The sequence below is a fragment of the Branchiostoma lanceolatum genome, chromosome 4 (assembly GCF_035083965.1).
Source record: "Branchiostoma lanceolatum isolate klBraLanc5 chromosome 4, klBraLanc5.hap2, whole genome shotgun sequence".
In the NCBI taxonomy this organism is placed as follows: Eukaryota; Metazoa; Chordata; class Leptocardii; order Amphioxiformes; family Branchiostomatidae; genus Branchiostoma; species Branchiostoma lanceolatum.
In genome coordinates, this window is record NC_089725.1 from 31,259,552 (window position 1) to 31,285,584 (window position 26,033).

At 40.1% G+C, this 26,033-nt stretch overlaps 1 protein-coding gene across 1 annotated transcript in view; it reads right to left on the bottom strand.

Annotated features, from left to right (window-relative positions):
* LOC136434020 (neuronal PAS domain-containing protein 3-like) overlaps positions 1 to 26,033 on the bottom strand; it is a 149,938-nt gene that overhangs the window by 80,971 nt on the left and 42,934 nt on the right. The window contains exons 2-3 of the mRNA XM_066426672.1: positions 24,719 to 24,963; positions 8,664 to 8,740 (exon numbers count right to left, since the gene is read on the bottom strand). Of these exons, the coding sequence (XP_066282769.1) occupies positions 8,664 to 8,740; positions 24,719 to 24,963 (322 nt within the window). The remainder of the gene's footprint in view (positions 1 to 8,663; positions 8,741 to 24,718; positions 24,964 to 26,033) is intronic.

Here is a 26,033-nt window from a genome sequence, read left to right on the forward strand (position 1 = left end):
TCAATGATCGGAGGTCACCGGGGTCCCATTCCTGACGCACATTCGTCATAATCATCTGCCAGGGACTGACAACATACATCATCAAAGCGCTGCCTACAAGGCCCTTTTAAGGAAGGTCAAGGGTTACGGTCAAAGTTCAACATAAAATGATCAATCTGATATTAGCACTGCTGTAAGACCTTGTTGATTTGATTATATGGATGACACGCATCAATTTCCGTCTGTTTCCACACAAAAAAGTTTTCAGCCATACTGTAGATTGTGATATAGCAGCTGAGAAAATATATGCTGCAAATTGCAAAATAATGTTTCAGAGAATGGATAGTTAGGTCGAAGAATGCCAAAGTCAGAAGAAATTTTGAAACAGCAAAATTTGCATAACCTATAATTTGGTATACCATATTCTGCAGAAGCATCCATACAACTGGTCCATGGAAGTGGAAAAATTATGAGCTCTTCAGGGAGCAAAAACTGGATCGAGATCACTATTTCCTTTCTTTCCTTTGCAGCAACCGTCAGGCCGGCTGGCACCTTCACCCTCATCTACACAGCCAGCCCAATTTAGCTTAATTGTCTGTATGATAGACAAACATAACGTCACAACCAGACTAAAACTATTCCCTCCCACACTCCTGCTATGACTCTTGATCCTCCATATTGCCTCAACGTCCTTGAGAAATGACATTGACCTCCAAATGATTCATATATATCACTGTATAAGGTACAAAAGTGAGAGTGAGTGAGTGAGTGAGTGAGTGAGTGAGTGAGTGAGTGAGTGAGTGAGTGAGTGAGTGATTGAGTGAGTGAGTGAGTGAGTGAGTGACCTAGTGAATACAGTTCGATGTACCCTGCCAGTCAGACACGTTGTTGTCTTTTTCGGGTTTTATCGAAAAATGAAAATTCTCAGCGGGGTGACTGTGGAAACAACTTTTTTAGTCGTAAATGTATGTCTTGCACAACTGGCCAGTGCATGTATCTCTCAGATTCATGAAAACTCACAAGCAACTACAGCTTTCTCATACTCGTCCCCTATGGTGTACCAAGTTCAGTGACCCCTACCAGTTTTTGTCATCCTTCCAATATCATTAAAAATATACAACTCTTCAACAGGGTGACTGTCAAAACAACTCATTTGGTCTTGAGTGTATGTCTTGCACACCTGGTCCAGAATAGATTTTGACGAGGCAGATCTCACCCAAGGGTGGAAAGCTAAACTTGACGCCCTTCTAAAGAAACATGCTGACATCTTTTTGACTCATAAACAAGATTTGGGGTACACAGAAACGATGAAACACACAGAAAGATTTTGACGGGCCACACCCCGCCGATACAATGTACGTCAGCCCTACCGTTCTTCCCAGATTCATGGAAACTGTAAAATGACGCTTATTTTAACTCGTCCTCTGTGGTATACAAAGTTCAGTGACCCCTGCCAGTTCTGAGCCATACGTATAAAGGGCGTTAACCCCGGGAAAGCATCATGGCCGCCCAGAGGGTTCAGTTTGCTGGCCGGGAGGTAAATTATGATGTCGGGTTTTACAGGTTTCCTCTCCTGCCTCTGTCATTAAGTCCCAGGCTGACGTCCCCCGGGAACACCAGTTGACCACTATCAAGGTCATCTGTCAACATCCAACATGGCCGTCCCGATGGTGAACATTCCTTTCAAAGTGTTCCAGTGCTACTATCTTTATAGGCAGTTTGCAACTACATGTAACATGTGCTGTACTACCCTCAGAGTTGTGGTTTAAAGACAGGAAACTAAAGTTGTACAGCTACAGGCAATACCATTCATGGTTAGGATTAACAGGTGGTTTAGAATACTAGTGACATACAACACTTGGCGGCCATTATGACCTTGACTACTGATGAAATTCTTGCTTCTTGTATTCAAAGAAAGCACTTACATTTACTTATCTGTTTAAGTAAAGTGTGATGCGTGGAATCCTGTTACATTGTTTTGACTTGATGCAGTCATATTCCCCCTAACACTGTCTGCCCTTGCACTGACAGATTTCTTGAAACTTGAGTTTGTAAGGTTTTGTACGGTGTACCAAGTCCTTTCTTTTTGTTGTGGCATATCTGTTAAACATTTTTGCTTGTTCAATTTTGTAAAGTGATTTGATTTTTCTCTCGAATTCGATTTTCATTCTCTTTATGTGATTCATGATATGATCCACAAGACAATAATCTGGCGAGTCCAATCTCTTTGAGTTGGAAGACAGCTGAACTCTTTCAGAACGTCAAGGGCTGAACTGCGATCACATTTCACCCAGCATCATCTTCGCATAATCTGTTACAAACTTTCCCGGGTCACCCGTACCAACACCTCCTAACTCTGATGAATGGGGCCGAGTCGTCCGGCCACCAGCGAAATCCTCTTCAATGGGCGGGGAGAAACTATACTCATTAAAACTTGCCTGGCCTCTTGAACCGCTGCACCCAGCGAAACACGCTGGTTTGTCCCCACAAAAAAGACCAATCGTGCTGGCGTAGCCTGCGGGTTAGCTGCCAGTGTTGAGGGATGGGGGGCGCTGACTCCCGGGGGCGCGCCACCGAAACCTTCGCGCTGAATTATGCACCTGGTTGAACTGGTGGCAAACTAATATCCCCCTAATTTCTCCCCAGTTTGTTGCGCGCGCGTTTGAAGTTTAATCCCCGGAGCTCCCGTCGCAGGACTTTGATTGCGTCTTACAGCGAGCTCGGCCGGGGCTCCGCCACCGGAGATGCGTCATCATCATCTCCCGATGATACGATGTACGACGCCCGACCCATCCCGGCTGATCAAGGCACCCAAGTTTGGCGGGATCATTCCGTCTAATGGCCCTCATACACGGGTAGAAATTCAGCAGTTATTGGTAAGCGCACCCGCCAAATGAAGGGAACAGATTCATCATACTTAGGGCTGCCATTAAACTGGCAGCAGCTCTAAGACTGGGGGGCTTGTATTTTCATTATAAATGAAGGATTGATTTACGCAGTGCCCGGGTATCGACGCGACGACTCAAAGAATCGGACGATGTAATGGATATGTTTGTTTAAAGGTTAACAACGTATGATCTGTGGGTCAGCCTCCGGGCTGCCGCGTTCTCTCGTCAATATTTGACCGTTTGAGCCCGGGAGGAAGGAATCATTATAGTCGCCTCCTGGGCGCAATTTGCAGGTGAACTTTCTGCTCGGTCCCTCACCATTCTGACCGGACCATCACCTAACGCTAATGGCTTCCGAAGAGAGCTCCTCTTTATATTGTGTACAGAAAAATCACCTTTTCCTCCTCGATGCCATAAATACATCAAAGGGAGTTTGGCCGGCGCACGCAGAAGACAAATGGATGCGGGTGATAAGTTTGCCCAGACGTGTGTAGTTATCGTAACAGCACCACTTTGACTGGAAGTTTGCCGTCGGAAAAGGTCATGGACAGTTATCGTTTTTCCATGCGCACCGTGGCAGAGGGAGTGAGAGGCCAGTTTGGCTGTGTTGACAAAGTTCGGGCTGACAGGGAAGAACGCTCAACAGTTAACTTTTTTCCATGATGCTGATTTCTTGCCCAGTTACTGACTATACATACTTCCACTTGAAAACCTTGCAGACGCTGTAATAGGAAAAGCTGACATGCTGGACTTGGATTGTAAGTCTTGAATCAACATCTCAGAACTGAAACGCTACGTCAATGGTGACTAAAGTAGACTGCATTTTCGGTTTGCCTTAGTTTACAAATTCAGAACTAAGGACAGTTTTAACATCTATTCGTCAGGTGAGCTGATAATAAGGAAACAACAAAATTCATTGAGGAATGTACGCTTCAGATATGCAGGAGCTCAAAAACATTTCTCAATCATGTAGACAATTTGTTTGGTCATTAAGATTCCGTCGAACAAAAAATTTATTCTTTTCACTAAAATAATTACCCTTCGGAACAACAGCAAATCATATGCTCACAAACTGATCCCCCGTCAAAAAATATCACATTTTATCACAACACCCTCCTTTGTAACAGAACTTCGTGGCTCTTCCCAAACTTAGAAGAAATTTGTACACAACAGGTTCTGCTTATACACAACACTGTCAAAAAATATCACATTCTACCGCAACACTATTTTTTTCTAACACCCTCCTTTGTTACGGAACTTCTTGGCTCTTCCCAAACTTATAAGAAATTTGTACACAACAGGAGGTTCTGCTTATACACAACAAACCCTGTCTGCAATGGTGCCAGATTCTGCACGAACAACTACGAAAGGGGTGTCACCAAAATGAAAACAGATCTGCAGTGGACGCCACTTCAAGACAGAAGGAAAAGGTCCAGACTATGGATGATGTACAAAATGACTAATAAACTGGTTAGGAACTTATTTGTATATATGCGTAGTTTTCAATATTGTAATTGTATGTGCTGTGTTAGACGCCCAAAATCAGCTACTGCTGCCTGGGTGGTCATGTATTGCCTGCTGCAATTTGAATAAAATAAAATAAAATAAACTGGTGGACGTACCGACTGATAAGTACCTAGTACCAGACCAGAAAAGGACAAGAAATAGCCATGCCTTCCAGTACCAGAGTTACCAAGTGAACCTAGGATTGATGTGTTCAAAAATTTGTATTTTCCTAGAACTATTGTTTATTGTTTATTCGCATATGTACAATATAAAACAAAGATAAATAGAGCAAAGAATACATGCAGGGGAGGCAAGAAGCCTATATGGCTTTTCGGGGGCCTCCCCTAAACTACACAAAATGGAATTTTTACAAAATTATATATAATCGAAACTAAGAAAAATTAACGAAAGAAGAAATTGGAATTGCAACATTAATCCTAATGAAACAAATGAAAAGAAGAGGAACTACAAAGTGAATTTTGAGTTGTAAACATAATAAGTAATATAATCCACTATCGTAGAGTGGAACTCGGCATCCTCATTAGATAGCTTTAAACAATCTCTCCCCTCTCCAGGTGTGTGACTGTGAGCTCCACGGGCCCAGCTGGCAGCTTGTCATGTGTCGGACCGTACCACCTGATTGTTTATTACACCTGAGGGTCGGCTTGACAGGTACATGATAAAATCTCGCCGGTAACCCTAGATGTGATACACTGTTACACGTCAAAACACTGCACCTGCTTTTGAAAGGCCCAAACAATTAAATTTGTTGGTCCTCGGATTTTGAAAAAATAATGTTAAATTGACAAACTAGAAAGGCAACATTTGCGAGCAAATACAGCATGTTTAGCCATGCTCCTCGCCATGCAAAAAATGGACTCCCAAAATAACAATGGACCATTCTAAAATACTTCCACTAAAAAAATGGATCAAAGTTGAGTTTAAAAACAATTATCAGTCTCTCCATACAGGAGTGGAGTCTTCCAGTAGCACCTCAACACAATATGGACCAGTCCAAAACCATATCCACTTATTAATTAACAAATACACTTCTAATTCTGCTAACAAATGGACTTTTTCGTAATCATTCCAGCTCAAAATTGAAATAAATAATTACAGAATCCTCCCCTTGCAAGAATGGGATATTCCGTGCCATCTCCATGTAAACTAGACCAGTGGAAAAATATCCGCTGAAAATTACACTCTTGCGCATAATCAACCCAGTTCAAAATTGAATTAAAAAAGATCAACCCCAGGGAAGAATGAAGTTTTCCATAGTACATAATGATATATATGAAGATTTGACAGGAGAAGAAGGAAATGACCAAAAATTGGTGAAATATAAAAATGTGACACCCCTTTGTTTGAATGCATGATTCAATAGTATACACTTTGGGTTGAAAATAACGAAACCAAAAAATTCTTTGTTTAAAAAATCGTTTTGAAAGGCTGTATGGTAAACATTTGAATGAGGGCCTGTGTACATGCCAAATTTCACATTATTTTGGTTTAATACATATAGGAACTGGAGATGTGTATCTTTTTAAAAAAAAGAGTGAACAAAGCCAATCACATGTCCTAGGAATTCCCATACCATATTTGGCATGAATACTAGCCTACACCTGCGCCATGTAATTAGATTAACTCAATTGACCAATCAGGTGGTCGCAAGGCTCACAGGCATGCAAGGCCAGGTGCAGGGCACTTGGGGTCAATGACCTTTAGGTCATATGTAGTATTGAAAGTGACAGAAGTGGCAAATATTGTCAAGAAAGCCCAAAATAAATCGTTTTGAATATATGTATGCCAAAAATGGGAATGTAGTCCTTTAAATATTTGTTCAAGCCACATATACAGCAAATTTCAGGTCATTCGGTTGAAATACCAGTGCGCAGGAGGCCAAGATATGCTAAAAATAGCCTAAAAACCTCAATAAAATCACTTTCAAGGTCAATATCAAAAAAAGGAGAAGAACGCACATTGGTTTTTGCCAACATTACCTCTGTACCAAATTTCAGGTCATTTGGTCAAAAAATGACAGAGATGAATCGATTTGAAGATTTGACAGGAGAAGAAGAAACATGAGTAAAAACAATATGTTTAGCCATACTAGGTATGGCTAAACATAACTAACTTGAAAACAGAATCTGTGGGTTGTACCATTGTACACACAGTTTCAGGGAAAGAATGATGCAAGTTGACAACTTTTGATGCAAGTTTTCTTTTTCCATTACGATGATGCAATTTTTCTCCAGGCCCTGTTTTCATCTTACTAGCTTGCTGATCATGACTTTCTACAGTAACTGTAAAATACCCAAAAGTTGAACGAAAACCAAGGATATAAATTGATATGGCCCAGCCGCATCATCCCCAGGTTTTACCTTGCATTCCTAATCATGATTCCTAAGAGACATAAAGGAAGGATTCCTACAGAGGGGTTTGAACATGGCAGGAGGTGAATTTGGTCTTTCAGGTTTCGAAAAATGCAAAAAAGTTGTCATAATGAAGAATGACAGCAGAGGAAAACTAGAGGCCGATCCCAGCTGTCCATCAAACTGAACAGCTTTTACCAGATAATTGGTCTTTTAGTGGCTCATGAATATCTTCATCAGAGTGGTCAGTTAATAAAAGATATCTATGGAAATTTAAGAATTCTCAGACTTGTGTGTCTTGGTGGTTCTTGGTGAAAACCCTGCCAGTAAGCGATACAATAAAAACAGTCCATTTGGTCAATTCATTTACTCTTCTTATTTCCATATCTTGTAATAAATTGCCTTTTAACCATGTCCCTGGTCACAACTATGCACTGGTTATAGACTACAATCATTGTATGCAGTTCAGCAGAAAAATGATCTAAAGGAATCAAAGCAGCTATAGAATGATAATACAATGCTAAACTTTCTTCCAACACTAACTTAAAAATATTCACGGATCAAATTTTCAACAACCACTGTCGCCTTCTTCAGGATCAAAAACCCTAACCTTAACCCTACCCAACACAGGTAAGCTTCCATGATAACAGTTATAGAATACTTAAGAATTATAGTTCAAAAACGATCAAAACTGACAAAAGGAAAGAAAGCAGCTACCTGTCACAGAAATATCCTCCCAATCTCTGAGGAGTTTCCCAAATAGCCCTTAGTCTGATTGAGGCCGTCGTCTAATTGAACATCCCTAATATAATCACAATACCATCATGGCCAGTAAGGCCTGGTTTTGTCTAAAAGGTTTGGGGATTGCAGACCACAAATTGAGATGTAATACTATTATTGGGAAGGGAGGGGATAGAATTATCAACAAGCTGATTTTACCTTGTTTCCCTGTTTTAACCTTCTCCCTGCTGTCTAATCCCAAAGCCAATACAAATTTAGTGCCAAGTGACTACCTTAGGAGCGATAAGGTTAATATACAGCAAATCTGTTTATTATTCGTCAAGAGCAAATTGAATCTCCTGACCGTACGTTTTTCTTTCCTTTTAAGAAGCTTCTGTACTGTCTTAAGGTGCTTCAGCAGACAGAAGCGTCATCTGAATGAGAGTCCCCACAACTAACCCCATTCCTATCCTACACTCTATCCTTGCCATCAAGGCTCATCTAAGTACTTCTTTAAATGTTAGAGGATTTATTACCCAGTGTTTTTGTTCCACAGCACACCGAAGCTGAGAAGTCATTGTATGCTTTGTCTTTAAGGTGCTACAGCAGATGCAACCTTGTTACCTGTCTTACCAGATTTTCAACCACAACCACAACTACATGTAAACCCAATTCCCACCCTCTCTGTCCTTGCTCTGTTAGTATTTCTTTACATGTTTGAGTCAAACGCTTACTAGTACTGTAAATGCAGAAATGTTTGCGGTGGTTTTATGTTTGCGGTTTTCGCGGCGACCGTTTTATCGCGAACTTAAAACCACCGCAAACATTTTTGTCCAATACCTTACTTACTGAGCAGTGAGTGACTATAGCACTGCCGCGAAATTAAAACCACCGCGAACACTCCATTTTCCCCTTAGCGCGAAATAGAAACCATGCGAACTTAAATGCATTTACAGTATATGTCTTTAAGTTGGTACAGCACAAGGAAGCTGAGAAGTTGGTTAACTGTACGCTGTGTCTGCTACAGCACACAGAACTTCACCTGAAGAAGATTTTCAACCAAGATGATACCAAGGCTCCTCTAAGTACTGAGTATCTATTAAGTTTGTGTAATACATATTTGAGAAGCTATAATTGTGCCGTGTGTCTTGAACAACACACTGAAGTCTTTAAGGTTCTATAGAAGACATAAGCTCACCTGAAGGAGGTGACTGCCCAGATGTTGCTGGAACACTTCGATGGCAACTGCCGACGGACTTCTTCTGGATATCCCACCTGTAGAGACATAACAACATTTCTTTAGACATAGACAAATGGATGGATGAAGGAAGGAAGGAAAGAAGGAAGGAAGGAAGGAAGGAAGGAAGGAAGGAAGGAAGGAAGGAAGGAAGGAAGGAAGGAAGGAAGGAAGGAAGGAAGGAAGGAAGGAAGGAAGGAAGGAAGGAAGGAAGGAAGGAAGGAAGGAAGAAATGAACGAACGAACGAACAAGTGTAGGAATGGAAACTTGAATCAATCAACATCTTTGCATAGGTGAACATAACAATTACCTAAAAGTATCTGAAAAATTGTAATATTTTGCAAACAAACTGATTCAGAAGCAAAGATACTTTATGAAATAATTTTCATTCCTCAAACATAATTTATAGAACAGGAGCTGAGACTTGCTGGTCATCAACAGTCATGCATATCAATGAAAATATAAACAACTGATCACCGCTGATTTTGTAAGAAAAATAATCGTTAAGATACAAAATTGAGGAAAAGGATACTTTGAAACTTTATAAAAAAGGAAAGGTTGAAAGCAAAGTTTATATTGTTACAACTAGGAATTATCAAATTCCATCTCATAGGAAAATACAGTGTTTTATAGTCTGCCATAGGTACATGTATCCTACAGCGGCCTTTGTTATGGCTCATGTAATGTGCAACCTCTAACAACATGAATTTGCCAGGTTACATAATTCCGCCAGTTTGAAAAACAGTGGGTTTGAGATATTTCTAGTGCAGCACCCCCAGGTATGCACAGTTTAGATAATGTAGGAGTGCATCATACTTGGACACATTGGGTTGAAGATCTGTTTGGACGTATATTTTCAGGTTGGAAGAATTATGTACCCTGTTGGAATTATGTTAGTATAGATGTTAAACTTGACACTGACAAACATGATCTGGTAATACACGTGACATAACATAGGACCCTGTAGTCATCTTTCAGCAGGATCAGAACAACACCAGATAATGAAAGAAAAGGTCAGCATGTTTGGTTCATATCTCTATAGGGCCAGGCTAATTCAACTTACTGGTTCCCATTTCTTGAATGTGAAAATATTCAAGGGCTAAGACAAATCATGGAGAGGCAAGAGATGTAAGGGTAAGCTGCAGACACTTAGATGCTGCAAATGTTTCATGTTTGATGATATTGTCTTAAAAACATAATAATTCTACACTAAAAGGCATCTTGTTACAAGTAAGCCCTGCACGGGAATATGGTCCAGAATCTTCCCAGAATCAGAAAATTGTCCATTTGAGCCGCCTTTCCATTTTGTGTACGAGCGATTTGGAAGCCAGGTTTGGCAGCAATTGATTTGGCCTTTGACATCGCCACGAAGCCATAAAACTGATGTCTTTGGAGGTGCTAAGCCCAGGAGGAGTAAAAACCGCCTGAATCTGCCAAAACTGTCCTGGCCTTTCAAGCACCCTATCAGCCGAACAGGGCAGGTTTCCTTGATGTTTCATGAGAAAGTGTAGAGCACGTTTATGAGCACCTGCCAGCCCATTTCCACAGCTTTGTGGCTTTGTCGACGCTTACAAGCCATCGCCCAAGTTCAAAAGGAAACAGGCATTTAGCAAATCGAGGAGGCCATTGTGAAAACAAAATGGCCTTTCAGGGCCTTCGGGGAGTTGTTGTAGAAGTTCAAAGAAGGGCCTTGGTGCTGACGCATCTCCGCTGTAACAACAGCGGCCTGAGATGGAAACACTTCGACCGGCGATCCTCCAAGGGAGGAGGTAAGTACATGAAAGAGCTCTCAAGGAGAAGCTGCTGCTGAAGACGGTTTTCGGGCTTCCCTCGTCTACTTACGCAAACCTTGCTGAATCTTATGGTTTATTTTACTGCAGCTTGTGAACATTTTTGCTTAACCATTATGGCCTGGAATTTTGTTCTATAACTCCTACTGGTGTTTCAGCAGCCATGAAAGGAACTACAGTAACTGTAAATGCATTTAAGTTTGCGTGGTTTTTATTTCGCGCTAAGGCAAAAATGGAGTGTTCGCGGTGGTTTTAAGTTTGCAGCAGTGCTATAGTCACATACTTCTTCGTTACAGTATTGGACAAAAATGTTTGCGGCGGTTTTAAGTTCACGGTGAAACGGTCGCCGCAAAAACCGCGAACATGAAACCATTGTGAACAAATCTGCATTTACAGTATAATTTTGTGGCAACCCTTGTCTACTTAGGAAAACCTTGCTGAATCTTATGGTTCATTTAACTGTTGCTTGTCAAAATTTTTGCTTAACCATAAGCATTATGGCCTGGAATTTCGCCCCATAACTGCTTCTGATCTTTAAGCAGCCACAAAACGAGCTGCGGGGTATAACTTTGTTTTGACAAATCATGCTGAATTGCATTGGGTTTTTTTAACTGTTGCTTGTCAAAATTTTTGTTTAACCATTATGGCCGGGAATTTTGCCCCATAACTCCCACTGATGGTTGAGCATCCACAAAAAGGAACTGAAGAGTATAATTTTGTGACGTCCATCGCATGCATCGCCTAATGAGTGTTGTGCATCATTTTTCCTTTTGATATCAATTTTTTCATCCATGCTCACCTATATATCTACAGACTAGAAGTAAAGGTATCATCGGAATACTACATGATATTCAAAAGGAGCAGGGCTTGAAATACTGCATATATCCACTTTTGTGCAGCCAAAATTGGAGCTGTGCACCTAATTCTTGACTGTGGGTGCACCTAGACATTTTTTTAGGCTATCAAGGAAAGGTACTACTGTACACTAGTATACAGAATTTTCTTGAAATTTAAGTATCGGAAAAAGCAATAAAACCTTAGTTGTACTTTGTTTGATGTATTATTTGTTTAAAATTAAGTTAGCTATAGAGTTACAGTTTGAAGTTCGTCAGAGAGGCAGTAGGGTTTTTAATTATGTTTTGCTGACACTCTACTTTATTCCATGCTGTGCATCCAAAATGTTAGATTAGGTACCTATTGCCAAAAGTGGGCCCAGAGGCGCGTGGACAGTTCTGTGGCATCCTTCCTCATCTCAGGCAAGCCATCCTCTTCTTGTCTTAAGCTGTAGCTTATCAATTTTTTTCTAAAATACACCCTTAAGACCTGGGATTCTGCCACCTCCGTCCTCCCGAACTCCATACGCCCTCAGAAGTACGAGTACGAACGGAAAGCGACGGGACGTTCCGACTGCGGATCAACCCGAGCCTACCCCTCTGCTTCGGAGGCTCTCGTATTTAATCCACGATGAGACAAACCTTTCAAAATGTCAGGGAATGATTTAGGGCGCCACGGCCGGTCTTAGCGGTATCTCCGGGGATGTTGATATAATAAGCGACCATCGGGGCCGCTGTTCCCGCAGATAATTTGCGCCCCGTGCCCCCGTCTTCCTGCAGACAATTTATTTCTTCCACGAAGCCGCCGTAATATATCGTCTGTCTATGCTAATAGACTCGGGTGCATGGACGTGTGCGCACCTGAACTCCTTATAGACAGAGAAAGCCGGCAAAATGGAGAACACGGGGGTCAATAGATGTTTCTGTCGAGGCCGGCGTCTTTGAGGAACACTTGGAACAGGGCCAAGTGGTGCGGGGATGAGAAGCGTACCCGGATTCACCTGTCTTTGGTTAATATCTAACCAGGTGAACCTAATTCTGCCCCCGGATAACCGAATCTCTCTCCCTTTTCAAGCTAGGAGAGTCTACTGTAATTCACTTTATCTTCACGGTAGCAAAATTTCACGGTGTAAGGAAAATGTATATTTTCACTGAACCTTAACTTCTCGGTGGCGACAAGTGATTTACAGAACGGATGTTTGAAGGAATCATACATAACAGTTTTTTTCACGGTAATGATGAGTTTACGGTACAGAGGTGACCGTGGAAACAGTGAACATAAAGTTACAGTGAAAGAAACAAGAATTACAGTATTAGATGCCATGATTCTACAGGCCGTGGGAAATAAATAACATAAATCTCATTGTAGAAATGCACCCGGGCCAAAGTGAGAGGCATACTTTTCCCCCAGAGCCTTCTCTTTTTTTATTGGGATGTTTGCAGGGGTTAAAGACATTTTCTAATGGCGTTTTGAGCCGCAGTCGTTGCAAATTCTGCATGTATATGTAGGTGTGCAGCACACAGGCAACAATCAGGGGGCTATGAATGATGTTAGCATGTTTAGGTAGGCATCAACAATTTCATCTGTTGGTTCATGGATTTAAGGCAATACTGTCCGTCTGATAGAATTCTTGAAGATCAAAATGAAAACAGAGTTATGGGAATTAACGTTATACCTTTGTACACAAAGTTTTAGGGAGGGAATATATAGTAAGATGCAAGTTTTCCTCCTGCCATCTTGTTGAATTTTTACTCTAAGATATCCAATGAATATGTAAGTAGATCGGTGTGACTTTAAGAGTCATCCTTATTTCAATAATTGTCCAATGATAACGCCTCATAAATGTTCTGCCAGGAAGACAAACTAAGGGGATGTCCCCAGAGAGTGTGAGGACAGGGAGAAAACCACAATCATTGAAAATTCTGACAAGATTTTTCTCCTGGGGTTTTCTTCAAGATGGAAAAGACACGCCAAGGCCAAACAATTTAGTTGCACCACCTTTCCATTTAAGGGCTGGACAACTGAAGAATTGACGGATAGCTCATAGAAAAAGAACATTTATTTAACGTCTTGTGTGTTTTGTTGTCCTTTAAATCATACTTTTACATCTTGCACATCACATACCTCATAGATAAAGGACAGTTTTTAAACGTTTTGTGTGTTTTGTTGTCTTTTAAATCAAAATTTTACATCTTGCATATAGCTCACATATAAAGAACAATTCTTTAAACATTTTGCCTGTTTCATTGTCTTTCAAATCATACTTATACATCTTGCACCATATTCAATTTTCAACCAAGGATTACACAAATCCAATTTTGGATGCTGTACGTTCCTCAGCGGTTGACATCTAGTAGAAAGGGGGCCTTACTTTGTGGACATTCTGGAATTTAACCTTCTTCCTGCTGAAGTAGCCATTTGGCACTGAATTCATGTTGGCTACAGGGTTAAGCAGCAGGGAGGAGGCTAAAGGAAGCCAGAGAACAAGAAGATACTTTTACTATTGTTATCATTGCTATTATTATGTGGTTTCCACTAAATTTGGTTTTATTTATCTTCTGTTGGTGATATTTGTTATCATTATTGTTGTCAATATTATTATTATCATTATTATCAGTGTTACCATTATTATTGTTACGTGGATCCCACAAGGTTTTGGTTTGTTGAAATTTTATTCCCTGTTGTTGTTTTTACCCGGACTGGGATTACAAAGGAAATGTGTCCAGTTTCCCTTTGTCCGTTTGCATCATGTGATGTAATAAAGCTGAAATAAATATATATAAATAAATAAATAAATAAAAGAAGAAAGCACAGCCTTATTGATGATGTCCGTGTTAATTTTATGACAACGAAGAAGATGAGTCTAGATCTAGTATTAAGTAGAGTAGATGGTGGACAATATTGTAAATCTTAAAACATTCGTGGAGCACATTTCCGTTGTATTACTACAGTACCTGTACTACAGACTTGTTTCAACCGTGAAGTTAAAACATTGAAAAAAAAAAAAAAATTAAGTCCCCACAAAAAATAGATGAATTTACAGAACAAGCAAGTCATACCTCCAAAAAGTATCTAATAGTATGTATTCAAATTGCATGGAAAATATCATCATCTTTTTTCAGTCTCACACTTGAGAAAATACCAGCACTTATGTGTAAATTTTAGCTGATATAAAGTGTATCGTTATGAGTGGATGATACAGCAGGGTCCCCAGGGGACAGTGATTCTGTTATCCCTGACTTCATACATAACCAACATCACAGGACTAGGTCTGACAGCAGGACAGATAATTATGTAAACACTTATACAGAGAGAGAAGACCCTGAACCAAAACAACACTCAGGCCAGGTCAAGTTAATAACTTGTTTCACAGACCTGCTCTTTTATATATTGAAGACTATGAATTTGACTCATTTTACAAGTAATGTCAATTTGAGGACAGTGTTTCGTGAACATACTCTTTCTAGAATTTAGTCTCAACCAAGAAATCTTTGATAGCCATACCTTATTTTAGCTCATGTAAATTATGATATTAAGAGCACTCCAATTTGATTCATTGGCTCTTGGATTCACTGCTTCATTTTTCAAGAGGGTCAAAAGAGAAAAAAATATCACATTTGTGATAATAAACCTCATAATACTCATATTTTGGCGCCAACAGTTGAAGAAATTTCCTGTTGTTTCAATTGTTACAGTTTTCCCATTTGTCAATCTTAGTTGAAAAATTCATTGTTTGAAACATCAACCAGCCAGGTTTGTTGATTTTGTGGCTCCTGTGCTAGAATTCGGGGTCTATTTTCAGAATTATTTGTTTCTTTCATTTCTGTTTCACCTGCCCACTCCATTGATTTTCTGCAAAAATCCAAGAAGCGAAAAACTGAATTGTTGTGGACTCAGTGACAGAGGCAGGCAATTAAGTAGTACTACATTTTCTCCGCCCGCACCGATATCTAGTGATGAATAAACCCCTGTAACAGCCCGGGCACCATTAGAAGCTGCTGATATAGCTCTAGAGGGCCACGGCAATCTATGTCCTTAGTTCTTAAGCATCTTAAGGTGCAGATGTAGCAAGCAGACATCATAAAAGCAGAGAGCAGGGAGGAAAACTTCAATATGACTGTACTCACTACATAAAACTCAGTGCGCCAACTTGAAGGCATAAACCTGGTCCTCAGGCTTTGTTTTCATGATGTTTTGCCAGTTAAGCATTATATTTCTAAACTAGGGTGTCCAAACCTACACAACTTACTCTCCCTCGCAAGGGCTATCTATCAGTAAAAAATCATGACCATATTATGTCCAGAACACGAGATATCAGCACCGGACGTTCTGCTGCAGTAACATAGAAAGCCGCTAGCAGGCCCAAAATCTAATCATTCCAAGGTTTTAAAAAGACCTACCTATCTACCAAATATGAAGACAATCCATTCAGGCATTCTCGAGTTATCCTGTTCACAGAGGGAAGGACACACACACACACACACACACACACACACACACACACACACACACACACACACACACACACAAACGCTGACGAAAATATAACCTTCTCGCCGAAGGTAATGAGAATCAACAAATTAGATTGGTGTGGACTAAGTGTTGCATTGCAACTAATTTACAGCATCAAAAAAGAAAATAACTACAGGTTATTATGTGAAGGGTTTCAGCCAATTTATCAGTCTTTTAACACACCATTATAGTAATCTCTGTCAGCACACTTCCAACATTGACTTATACGCATAATTGCTATAACCATACAAGATGATAGACATCTTTCTCTGCAAAGTACAATCAAATCAATGCCTGTCCTACTTGATTTTAAAAGAGCCTTTCATTAATTCATCTCACTATTGACATGAGTCCTGATAAAGTTGAATATGGTAAGCTATGCAAGGGTGTTTACAGGGCCCGAAATAGTGGGTGCACGTGCACCTGCGTGCAACCAAATTTGGAGCCAAGTTTAGAGTCAATGAGACTGTGGGTGCACCTGTGCACCTAGACATTTTTGTATGCTACAAGGTAAAGGTACTATAATTGTACACTAAGTATACAGGATATTCTTGTAATGTATTATCAGAAAAAGCCATCATTATATAAGCCATCATCAAGATCGAAACACTCAATCTGAGCTAAAACAAAGGCTAAAAGACAACTTTCTTCAACACTTTTACTCACAACTGAACTCTTGTGGTGAAAAGGGAAGCATGGAAACAAATTAAGAACTTACAAAAAATTTAGGATTACATATGAAAAAGAAAAATATCTAGATATACAAAATTTTAACTATCGCCGAGCTATGACTACACTAAGGATCAGTGATCATCCACTGCAAATTGAAGTTGGTAGGTACAACCAGACTCCACCAAATAACAGAATGTGTACATTCTGTAACAATGACTGTATAGAGGATGAAATACATTTTATTTTAGAATGCTCACTATACTCGGACATGCGCAGAACCCTTGTAAGTTCCATACAACTAGACAAGAAATGTGAATTTGTGTACAAATGCTTCAAGAAGAGAGAAGAGACTCTGCAGATTTAGATGGAATATAGCACAATGTTCCTTTTCTTTTACTTCATCTTACCTAATGCATTTAGCCCATGTTGGGCATGAATATGCAATAAAGTTCATTGTCATTATCATTATATAACCTTTTCTTGTACTTGATTTGATGTATTGCTTAAGATTTTGAAGTTAGCTATAGAATTACAGATTGGAGTTCTTAAGAGAGGCAGTAGCGTTAAGTTAATTGTGTTTTGCTGACTTTAACTTTATCTTATGTTGTCAAATTCTTTCTACACACTTTTTTTGCACCACTACACCTATTTCCAAAAATAAAGTTTGAGCCCTTAGTGTTTATGTGATTTCTCTATACCGTGTATCATATAATTGCTGCTACATTACTGGAATATACAGAGTGTAGTATGCATGACTATTTGTTGTTTACTGTAATTGTTATTGTTATTTATCGTTTATGAAGATGCTCGTTAGCTAACGAAGAGGTGGCAGCGATTCCTCCCGAGGTCTACTCCACAACACGGCAGTGCAAACAGAAATATAATCACCGTTAATTAATTATGAATTAATCAAAACAGAGTGTGATTGCGCTAAGTGCCAATAAAAGTGTAGTTTACACACGTGACATATGTCAGGCTCTGTAAACCCATACTTATCACACCTACAGGCAAAGAAGACATAAAATGTTATGACATATTAGTTAAGTTTAATTTGTTAAGTTTATTTATTCAACCAGGAATACATTTTGCCTGGTGGGGCTTTTCAAAGATTCCTGGGGGGTTCAACTCCTTACATAGAATTGCATAGAAACAATAGAAATATTGTCTGCCATATGATTATTATGATAGAAAAGTCATCAACTGTCTGGTAAGACTGAGAATGACATGTATGACGTGTACAACTTTAAGTTGTCTGTACCATGTTTAGGTGCATAAAAAGTGAGAATTCAATTTCAAGAAGTCCTATTTTTGAATGTAATGTATCCCTGAAGATTGTTTTCATCTGTTTTGATTATACACGTACCATAAGAGAGAGAAGGGTTTTCCATTATGCTTTCATTTAAAATGATGCGTTGGTATGTCTGTCATAATACCATATGAGATGACCATATCATGCATGAATGTATCTGATAGCTTTCAAAGTTCTTGTTATGTCCTTTTTTCAGGCAATTACATAATTGTATTGTACTTCCTGTCACAATACATTTCACAGGTTCATGTCTAGGAGAATTTACAAAAGGGCAGGTCACTCTGACCTTGAATTTAATGCTAGATATGAGCTGTCCCAGTGTAACAGGCCAAACTGTACCCATGTCCATAATGTACCCAGCCATATATAGATGTGTTATGGTTAGGGGTGGATACCGGTTCGCTGGACCTGATTTGGACCTTTATAACATCCTAGAACCGAGTCCAAAAAACCTAAAGCCAAAAACCTGAGTCCAAAAAAAACCTGAACAAAGTACAAATATATTTTTCTATTTTGTTTGATAAAAAGTGTTTTGAGTCTCCCCTGTGACAAAAAAGGCATTTAAAACAAGTGCAACATTCAAATATCAAACACTGGTTAATCTTGAAAGTCTTCTCCCCAAGAAACTTTTATAGTTGTGTGTGTCAGTATTAATTCTCTATGCAGCATTATTTGTCTGATAAAACAAAACATCAACTGGACAGGATCACTGGACAACCTGAATCTCTGGACCTAAACTTTGACTTGGACCTTATCAAGCTGAACCGGTATCCACCCCTAGTTATGGTACATCCTGGTATCTTATATGGTTCATAATCCTGGACTGATAATCTTTTACAAAAAAAGCAGGTCACTCTGACCTTGTGTCCAATGCTAATATATGAGCTGTCCCAGAGTAGCAGGCCAAAATAGTACCCATGTCAAGACTATAACCAATATATGAGGGTCTGTATGGGGGGTCCTGACAATGCTTTACGCTGAATTCAGAAGAAACAAATATCCTGAAACACGAAACGCACAGACGGACATCCACACAGACAGACAGACACACGGCCACAGACACACAGAGACACGGGACACACCAAAAAACAATACCTCCATTTTTAATGGAGGTAAAAAGGTTGCCCTGAATGGCGAGGATTGATTTGACCCAATTTTTTCTGTCAGCCCAAAACGCTGTGACCAAGGACAGAGAAGCTTTTACAGCCTTGATGGGATCTCATCCTTACATCACGAAATCCGATCTCTACTGGGGCCATATCATCCCTGGTATAATTACCCAAGGTGCATCTCCTCTCACTGGCAAGATAGTAATGCCTGTCTGGATTTGTCTTATCCCTGAACAGTGGGTTTTTACTTAGGCACAACATTGTGGTTATTCAAATTTGTCAGACAAAAATGCAGTCGAGAACAGAAATTTGGATTGACATATCTGTAACCTATATAGAACCAAAGAATTCTTTTCAATATGTATAGATCAAAAAGAAAATTAATGTTACAAAGGAAGAATTTCAAAAATTCTATGTTTTCCCAAATATTTCTTCATTGCTACGTCATATAGATTCTTTCTTCAGGTTTCAACATGTTTTTATTACAATTCTCTTTTGTATAACATGTTTACATACAGGATATTCTTATCAGTGCCACTTCCATCAATAAACATTATGTGCATCATGTCCTCATTATGGAAAATCAAATTAGGGTAAATTACGTCATCGTCGTCTCCTAAAGGCTCTAAATTTTCCCCCAGACTGAAATTTGTCTGTAGTTATTTGCAAATTTATGTCTGGGATGTTGAGTGTAATTCTTGAAGCCTTCAGAATATCTTGCAAGATCCAAGAGGCTAATGAATAATAGAATGTACCTGCAAATTAACTAAGGAACAAATCTAGGACAATGTATTTAGGTCTTAACAGAAAGCACAATCCAAACTTACCCTAATGCTAGGGACAGTCCAGGACGTATCGAGGAAGGTTGTAGTGTATAGATTCTTTGAAAACTATATGCAAAAGAACGGACCAAAAAGTTAACAAAGAAAAATGCAAAATGTAGTTCCTGCTCCAAAGGGAAGGCAAAAAAACAAAAATTACATGAAGAAGTCAAACCGGACATATTAAAGTAGCTTTTGGTCTAAGTATTGATATCACTGTACTTATTATCATTACTCCACACTACATGTACATGTAATTGCGATTAGTCATGGGTCATGTATTTGCAAATAGATAATTATTTATTACTAAATTATTACTAAATTTTACATTAAGTGTTGTCCTCATGCTGATATATATGTACCCCTCCTGCATGCTTTGTGGATTGTCCCCTAATGTATGGAGTTATTCTGCCTGAAAACTGCACCCCAAAAGACCATAAACCTCATTAGGGTGCAGATTTATGTACCTCATGTCAGATGCTGTAAGATATCAATTATTGGCATGTAAACAGGGCAACTGGCAGTGTGTGTGGTATAATACCACCAGCCGAGACAGACAGACTGATGGCAAATTCCACTACATGTGTGTAAATATCATTTTCTTTACCTTTAAAAAATTTCATAAAGCTTATACTAAATCTTGACTACACTGTATTTTAAAAATCGATTTTTGCCGGTAAAAATAATGCAAGGACGTTGTTTATTTTCCCGTGGTAGGACCAATTGTTTTTGACAGATAGACTTATAAATGGCTTGAGGTCGGCCCAATGCACACACCCGGGGCAGATGTAAGCATGACAAGGTGGCTCTCAGCCAATGGCAGCCGCCGGCACAGTTCGGGGTCACGGCTTTGTGGTTCCGTGTCATACTACGGCAAACACCGCTCTGTGTATTTTCCAACGCATGTAAATAAGAATATGTTCCGTCTGTTTATGTCACGCAGGCATACGTAGGCGGATTTGCATTCAGAGTTTTCTGAGCGATTGAAAACGATGTGAACTAGAATGAACTTGAACCTGGGGATAAGGCCACACCAATTTAATTTCTTGTTTAACAGATTTGTATTTTTTTTTTTTTAAATTTAATTAACCTTCTGTTTTCATGATTTTTTTTTTTGAAACGGATTTTTTTTTTGAAAATAAAAATCCGTTAACCAAGAAATTAAATTGGTGTGGCCTAAGAGAAAGATGCCAGGGCTTAACTGGGATGCCAAGTATCCTTTTAAAAATCCAATCGTTGGGAGCCTCGGGGCCATCCTGTATCATTCGTTAAACTAACGTTGGCACAAGACGGAAATACTTCCACATGGCAGCAATGCTGGAGACTGAAACTCTTTTTGGACCATTTGTAGCTTTAGAATCTTTACCAACTTACATTTGCAAGCAGTGGAAAATCATTCAATGCAAAAACGTCTCATTCTAGCAGCCCACTCCACAGAACTAAGCAATACCTGAATGTAGAATGTTGGTTACACAGTTAACCTATGCATGTACAAGAACCCAACACACATATCGAGAACAGTTGGGGCGACCCAGTGTGCTTGGCTATAAAGGCAAGCCATTATCAGTTAGAAAAAAGCACTGCGCTTTGTCTCATTACACCTCAAGTTCAGTAGGAGGAAAGGAAGAATTCTTATCTTTTGTGACAGTATAATTTCAACATAACACATATTAGGTTCCCTTTCACTTTAGACAGATCAACAGTGGTTGTCATGTTACTGATTTTAACACCCTGAATCTGACACTACTTTTCAGTTGCTGATCTATTGAATATGGACATCATATTAAAGAGAAATTAGCAATTTGCATTGATAGTTGAACATTCTTTCAAATGTAAATGTCAGTAAGTAATATTTCCTGTGCTGAGGCTATATAAGACTAGCTTGGGTACCATCCTCCGTAGCAAATTCTGGCTCAATCTTTTCTTTTGCTAACCACGGATTAGCAAGCAAAAAGTAGATCAAGCCAGCGGTTACTACGAAGAATGGTACCCAGGCTGATATATGACATTAGATCTGTTTGTTCACATCTTCACAAAGGCAAACTACATTCTACTGAATCAAACCTTCAATATAAGACCTCACTTACAAAAACTGCTTTGATGATATGTCACAATGGGGAGGTATTTCATTTCCATCAAAATTCAAACATGCTAGATGTATGACTTCATTGGATGTAGTCATAAGCACAAAATGCGATTTCAGAAAGAGTTTGAATGTTGAAGGAACATACAAAATGTATATCCCCTGTGATGTGAAGAGTTTTTGTGGTCTGTGGAAGTCAGCATGAACCCCTAAAACTACTCAGCTCAGCTTCCTGCAATAAAGCTGTTAAACTTCACGACCCCTTCAACTCCGCTGATCCGCCGGCCAGAGTATCGGCCTTCTAATGTACAGATCAATAATATATAACAATAGCCAATAAATCAATACTTCTGGAGCATTAACAGTCCCTAAGACATGAAAATTTTAAGACATTTTTGATGACCATGACCAAGATGATCAGGAATCGATGCGCGATATCAATTCAGTTTTCCTGACCAGCAGGGTAGTGCAAAGGCCACCTCGTCATTTTAAATGTAAAATTGAAACAAGAAGACATCAAGAAAACAGAAAGTTGGGGTAAAAACTCGATCCCTGAAACTATGTGTGCCAAGGTACAGACTTTCCCCGTCAGATGCTGTTTTCATTTTGATCTTCCAATCTAGGATGATAATTTTCTAAGACCCTTTTTTGGTATGGCCAAAACAGCAAAGCCTACCTGCTACAGGGCTCAAAATATTGGGTGCATTATGCACTTTTGTGCATCCAAATATGGAGCTGTGAATCTAATTAATGTGACTAATCTAGCGTAATTTAACTTTTAACTTAAATTTAAGTGACTAGAACCAAGAAACTAAAATTGTATGGCCCTGAAACAGCAAAAGCATGCCTGCTAAGATGGTACAGATAGATATCACATACCGGCAGTCTTGCATATAGATCATGTCATGCTGATACCCATTTCCTTGTCTTATCGTTTTGTTTATTTAGTTTTTATGCTCCTGGTATCTCACACCATGCCTGTGGTTTTGACAGACAGCCAACTTCTGACTCTGCATTAGAGATAAATGATCTGCTATGTTTTGAGTCCACGTAGTTACACACATTTTTCGAAAATCGATCGATATATTTTGTGCAAGAACATAGTCATTAAAACAGGAAAGGTTTCCCAATAAATTTTCAGGTTTTATGTGTATGAGTGCCAGTTGTTTCAGGGGTTAAAGACCTCTTCGGAGCTATCTAGTTGATGAACGATAAAAATGAAAAATTACATACTATTTCATCGTAAGAGATCTTGATAAATGACAGGTATCAAGACTTCAATTCAAAATGACCGAGAAACGAGAAGAGTTGGCCTAGCTTGGAGAAAGACTTTCCTCATTTTTTTTTTTTTTTCCATTTTGTAAAACAAAAAAGGCCTACAGATTTAATAGAATTTTGGTTGCTTTTTCCATTATAAAAACTCTAAGAAACGGGAAATTTTGTTGGCCTGGCCGGCTTGAGAGAGGATTTCCTTCAGCCTTGAAGAGTGTGTGAACAAGCCTTCCCCCCAAAACACAGGCTCACCACCAGCCTTTGGTGTGGGCTACCATAACATCCGAGGCGACGTCCCATTCCACCGGCCCATACCACAACCGGCCCCGACTGCTCAACGCGTTTAGGAGAGGCGCTGAGGAAATAAACTATGGGAGACCGACTAATGATGCAGAATTAAGGCAGGGATCCTGCCCCGCCAATTGGATCAGAGCTACTGCAGTCAGCTTAATAATGCCAGAGTGCCGACCCCTTTACTCGTCGTGATCGGGACAAAAGATACCCGGGTAATTGTCTGCTAGAATTACGACGCAGCACCGAGATACGATCAGTCCCTGCTGCAGGTACGAGCCCTGGCTTGTAACATCAAATTGACAATAAATAGTCCCGGACAGATTGATATAATTACATAACGGTTCGCATCTGAGCATTACAGATCCCATTATACTCCCGTCATATGACTCCGCCGTATAAAGGGCCTCCCTGCGTACAAGCCGACAATTTCATTATCCGGAGTTCAGTGTCGGGAGCATGTGAAAGAGCAGAGATGCCTGGCAGATTACACAGAACGCACCCGGACCCTAACAAGCCAACGTTTAAAAAACAACTCCCAAACACCAGGCGGTAAAGCCAAACGCTTAGTCAACAACTGAAAGCAAAAGCAGCAATCTATTCACAGAAGCACGGAACAAGACCCGATAAACCTAGATGTACCATGATGTTAAAGGAAAATTTGTACTTGTTTCTCACAACACAGTACTACACTGTCGTCGACCTGTCATTGCCAACTGTTACTTGCAATTAGCCCACCAGCCTCACTTGTATTTGCAGTTAACGTATTTATTACCTGTCTGCTTACGTACATACATATACAAGCTGACATTTTTATCATCCAGACTCCAATGCCATGTGCGTATAAAAGACCAGAGTGACATGCCTCTCTGATTGCACAAAGGGCATCCATGTTTCGAAAACACCTAACCCAAAAGAATATGGTTAAAGTTGAAATGGTCCAAGAATGCAAATGGAGCCCTGAATACTATGTCTACTCGCTGAAACCACAGTCCTGAAACTGTGAGTATAAAATCAGAATTTTCTCCTCTAGCTCTGTTTTCATTCTGTTGTTTCAGTTCAGCAATTTATCATATAGAATGTGAGCACCAACAACATATAAAGCTGGTGTGACCTCGACTTATCATTATCAATTGGCCTGCCTTTTACAGATTGGTTGGACAAAAAGCACCCACATTTTAAAAAAACACTCTCCCCCCAAAACAGTACATGGACAAGTCCGGTGGTGCTTACCTTTGACAGATTGGTTGTACAAAAAGCAACCACATTTTTAAAAAAAACTCCCCCCAAAACAGTACATGGACAAGTCCGATGGTGCTTACCTTTGACAGATTTGTTGGGTGGGGGACAGTCCATGATGGTGTTCCAGGGGGGGTCGCCCTGCCCGGAGAAGTCCCTCATCTTCAGGTAACTGATGGTGAGTCGGATGATGGAGGCCTTGTCCAGCTGGCTGGTTATCGCCGCCGGCAACGGCAGCATCTTGGCCAGCTCGTAAAACTCGTAGTTCTCCTTTCCCCGTCGGTTCCTCGCGGCATCCCTCGACTTCTCCTTGCGCAGCGCCAGCACACTGGGGGGACAGACAACGGGAGAATGCAGCATACTGGAGCACCCCGTACGCACGCACACCAACCAGCGTCTGGGCAGACTGTGATAACATTCAACCCAGAGGCTGCACTTGACCCCAGGCCTCCCCGCTCCCTCATTTACATGTCAAACGAGACTTAATCAAGTCGACTCAGCCACGGCCACGTTTGTGAGAGGCTCTGTGCTGACAGAGGCAGTAAGGGGACGATTTACATGTGAAATGGGAAAGATCACTTCATAATTACCACCTTGGAAAGTAAGCCCTGCTAAGGTCTGCTCTACCTTACCCTCCGCTCGACATTGTAACAGCGTGGGGCTGTGGGAAATTGAATGGCCGCACCCCGTCCTTTATTTTTCCGCGCCTCGCTAAAGCTGACAGGCCGATGAACATGTCAAGAAGGAGATTGATGCGACATGCTGCTACCTTCCAAGATAATCAAATATTTCTGATGCGTCTGGCAGGGTAGATTAAAACGCTGTGGGACAACACACACAACTGCCAGTCTGGCTGGCTCAGGCATGCCTCCACACTGGGATACACAACTGCCTCCGAGGGGAGAGAAATTTGTTTAGGCCATACTCGTGGGCTGTCGTGGTTCTCAAACATTATGAAGTAAAATTTCAGCAAGTGGTCGACATGTAAACACGTAAAACTTGAATGTAATTATAGAACAAGAGAAGCTTAATTAACTTTCATACAGTAAACTACAAAATAGAAATACAAAACAAACCTTAAAATTCTACTTACTATAATGTTATATATTAACAGTAAAGGCTAACATAACAATCAAGTGAGGCTAATCATGGTTTTCGGTATTTTTTTCTAATATTTACTCCCTGAAATTGTAATTTAGTGTATATTCCAGGGTACGGAGTTTCCCCTCAAACTCTCATGTCATGTTGTTGAACAAATGTCATTTACTACATCTGAGAAGCAACACGTCTAATTGGTGTGGCCTGAGCGTGTTTCGTTGGCTGTAGAATGACAGGGGGTAAGCTGGTTGGTGAAAGTGGCCTTCCCCCGCGCCAGCGTGGAAACTGCGAACATTTGCA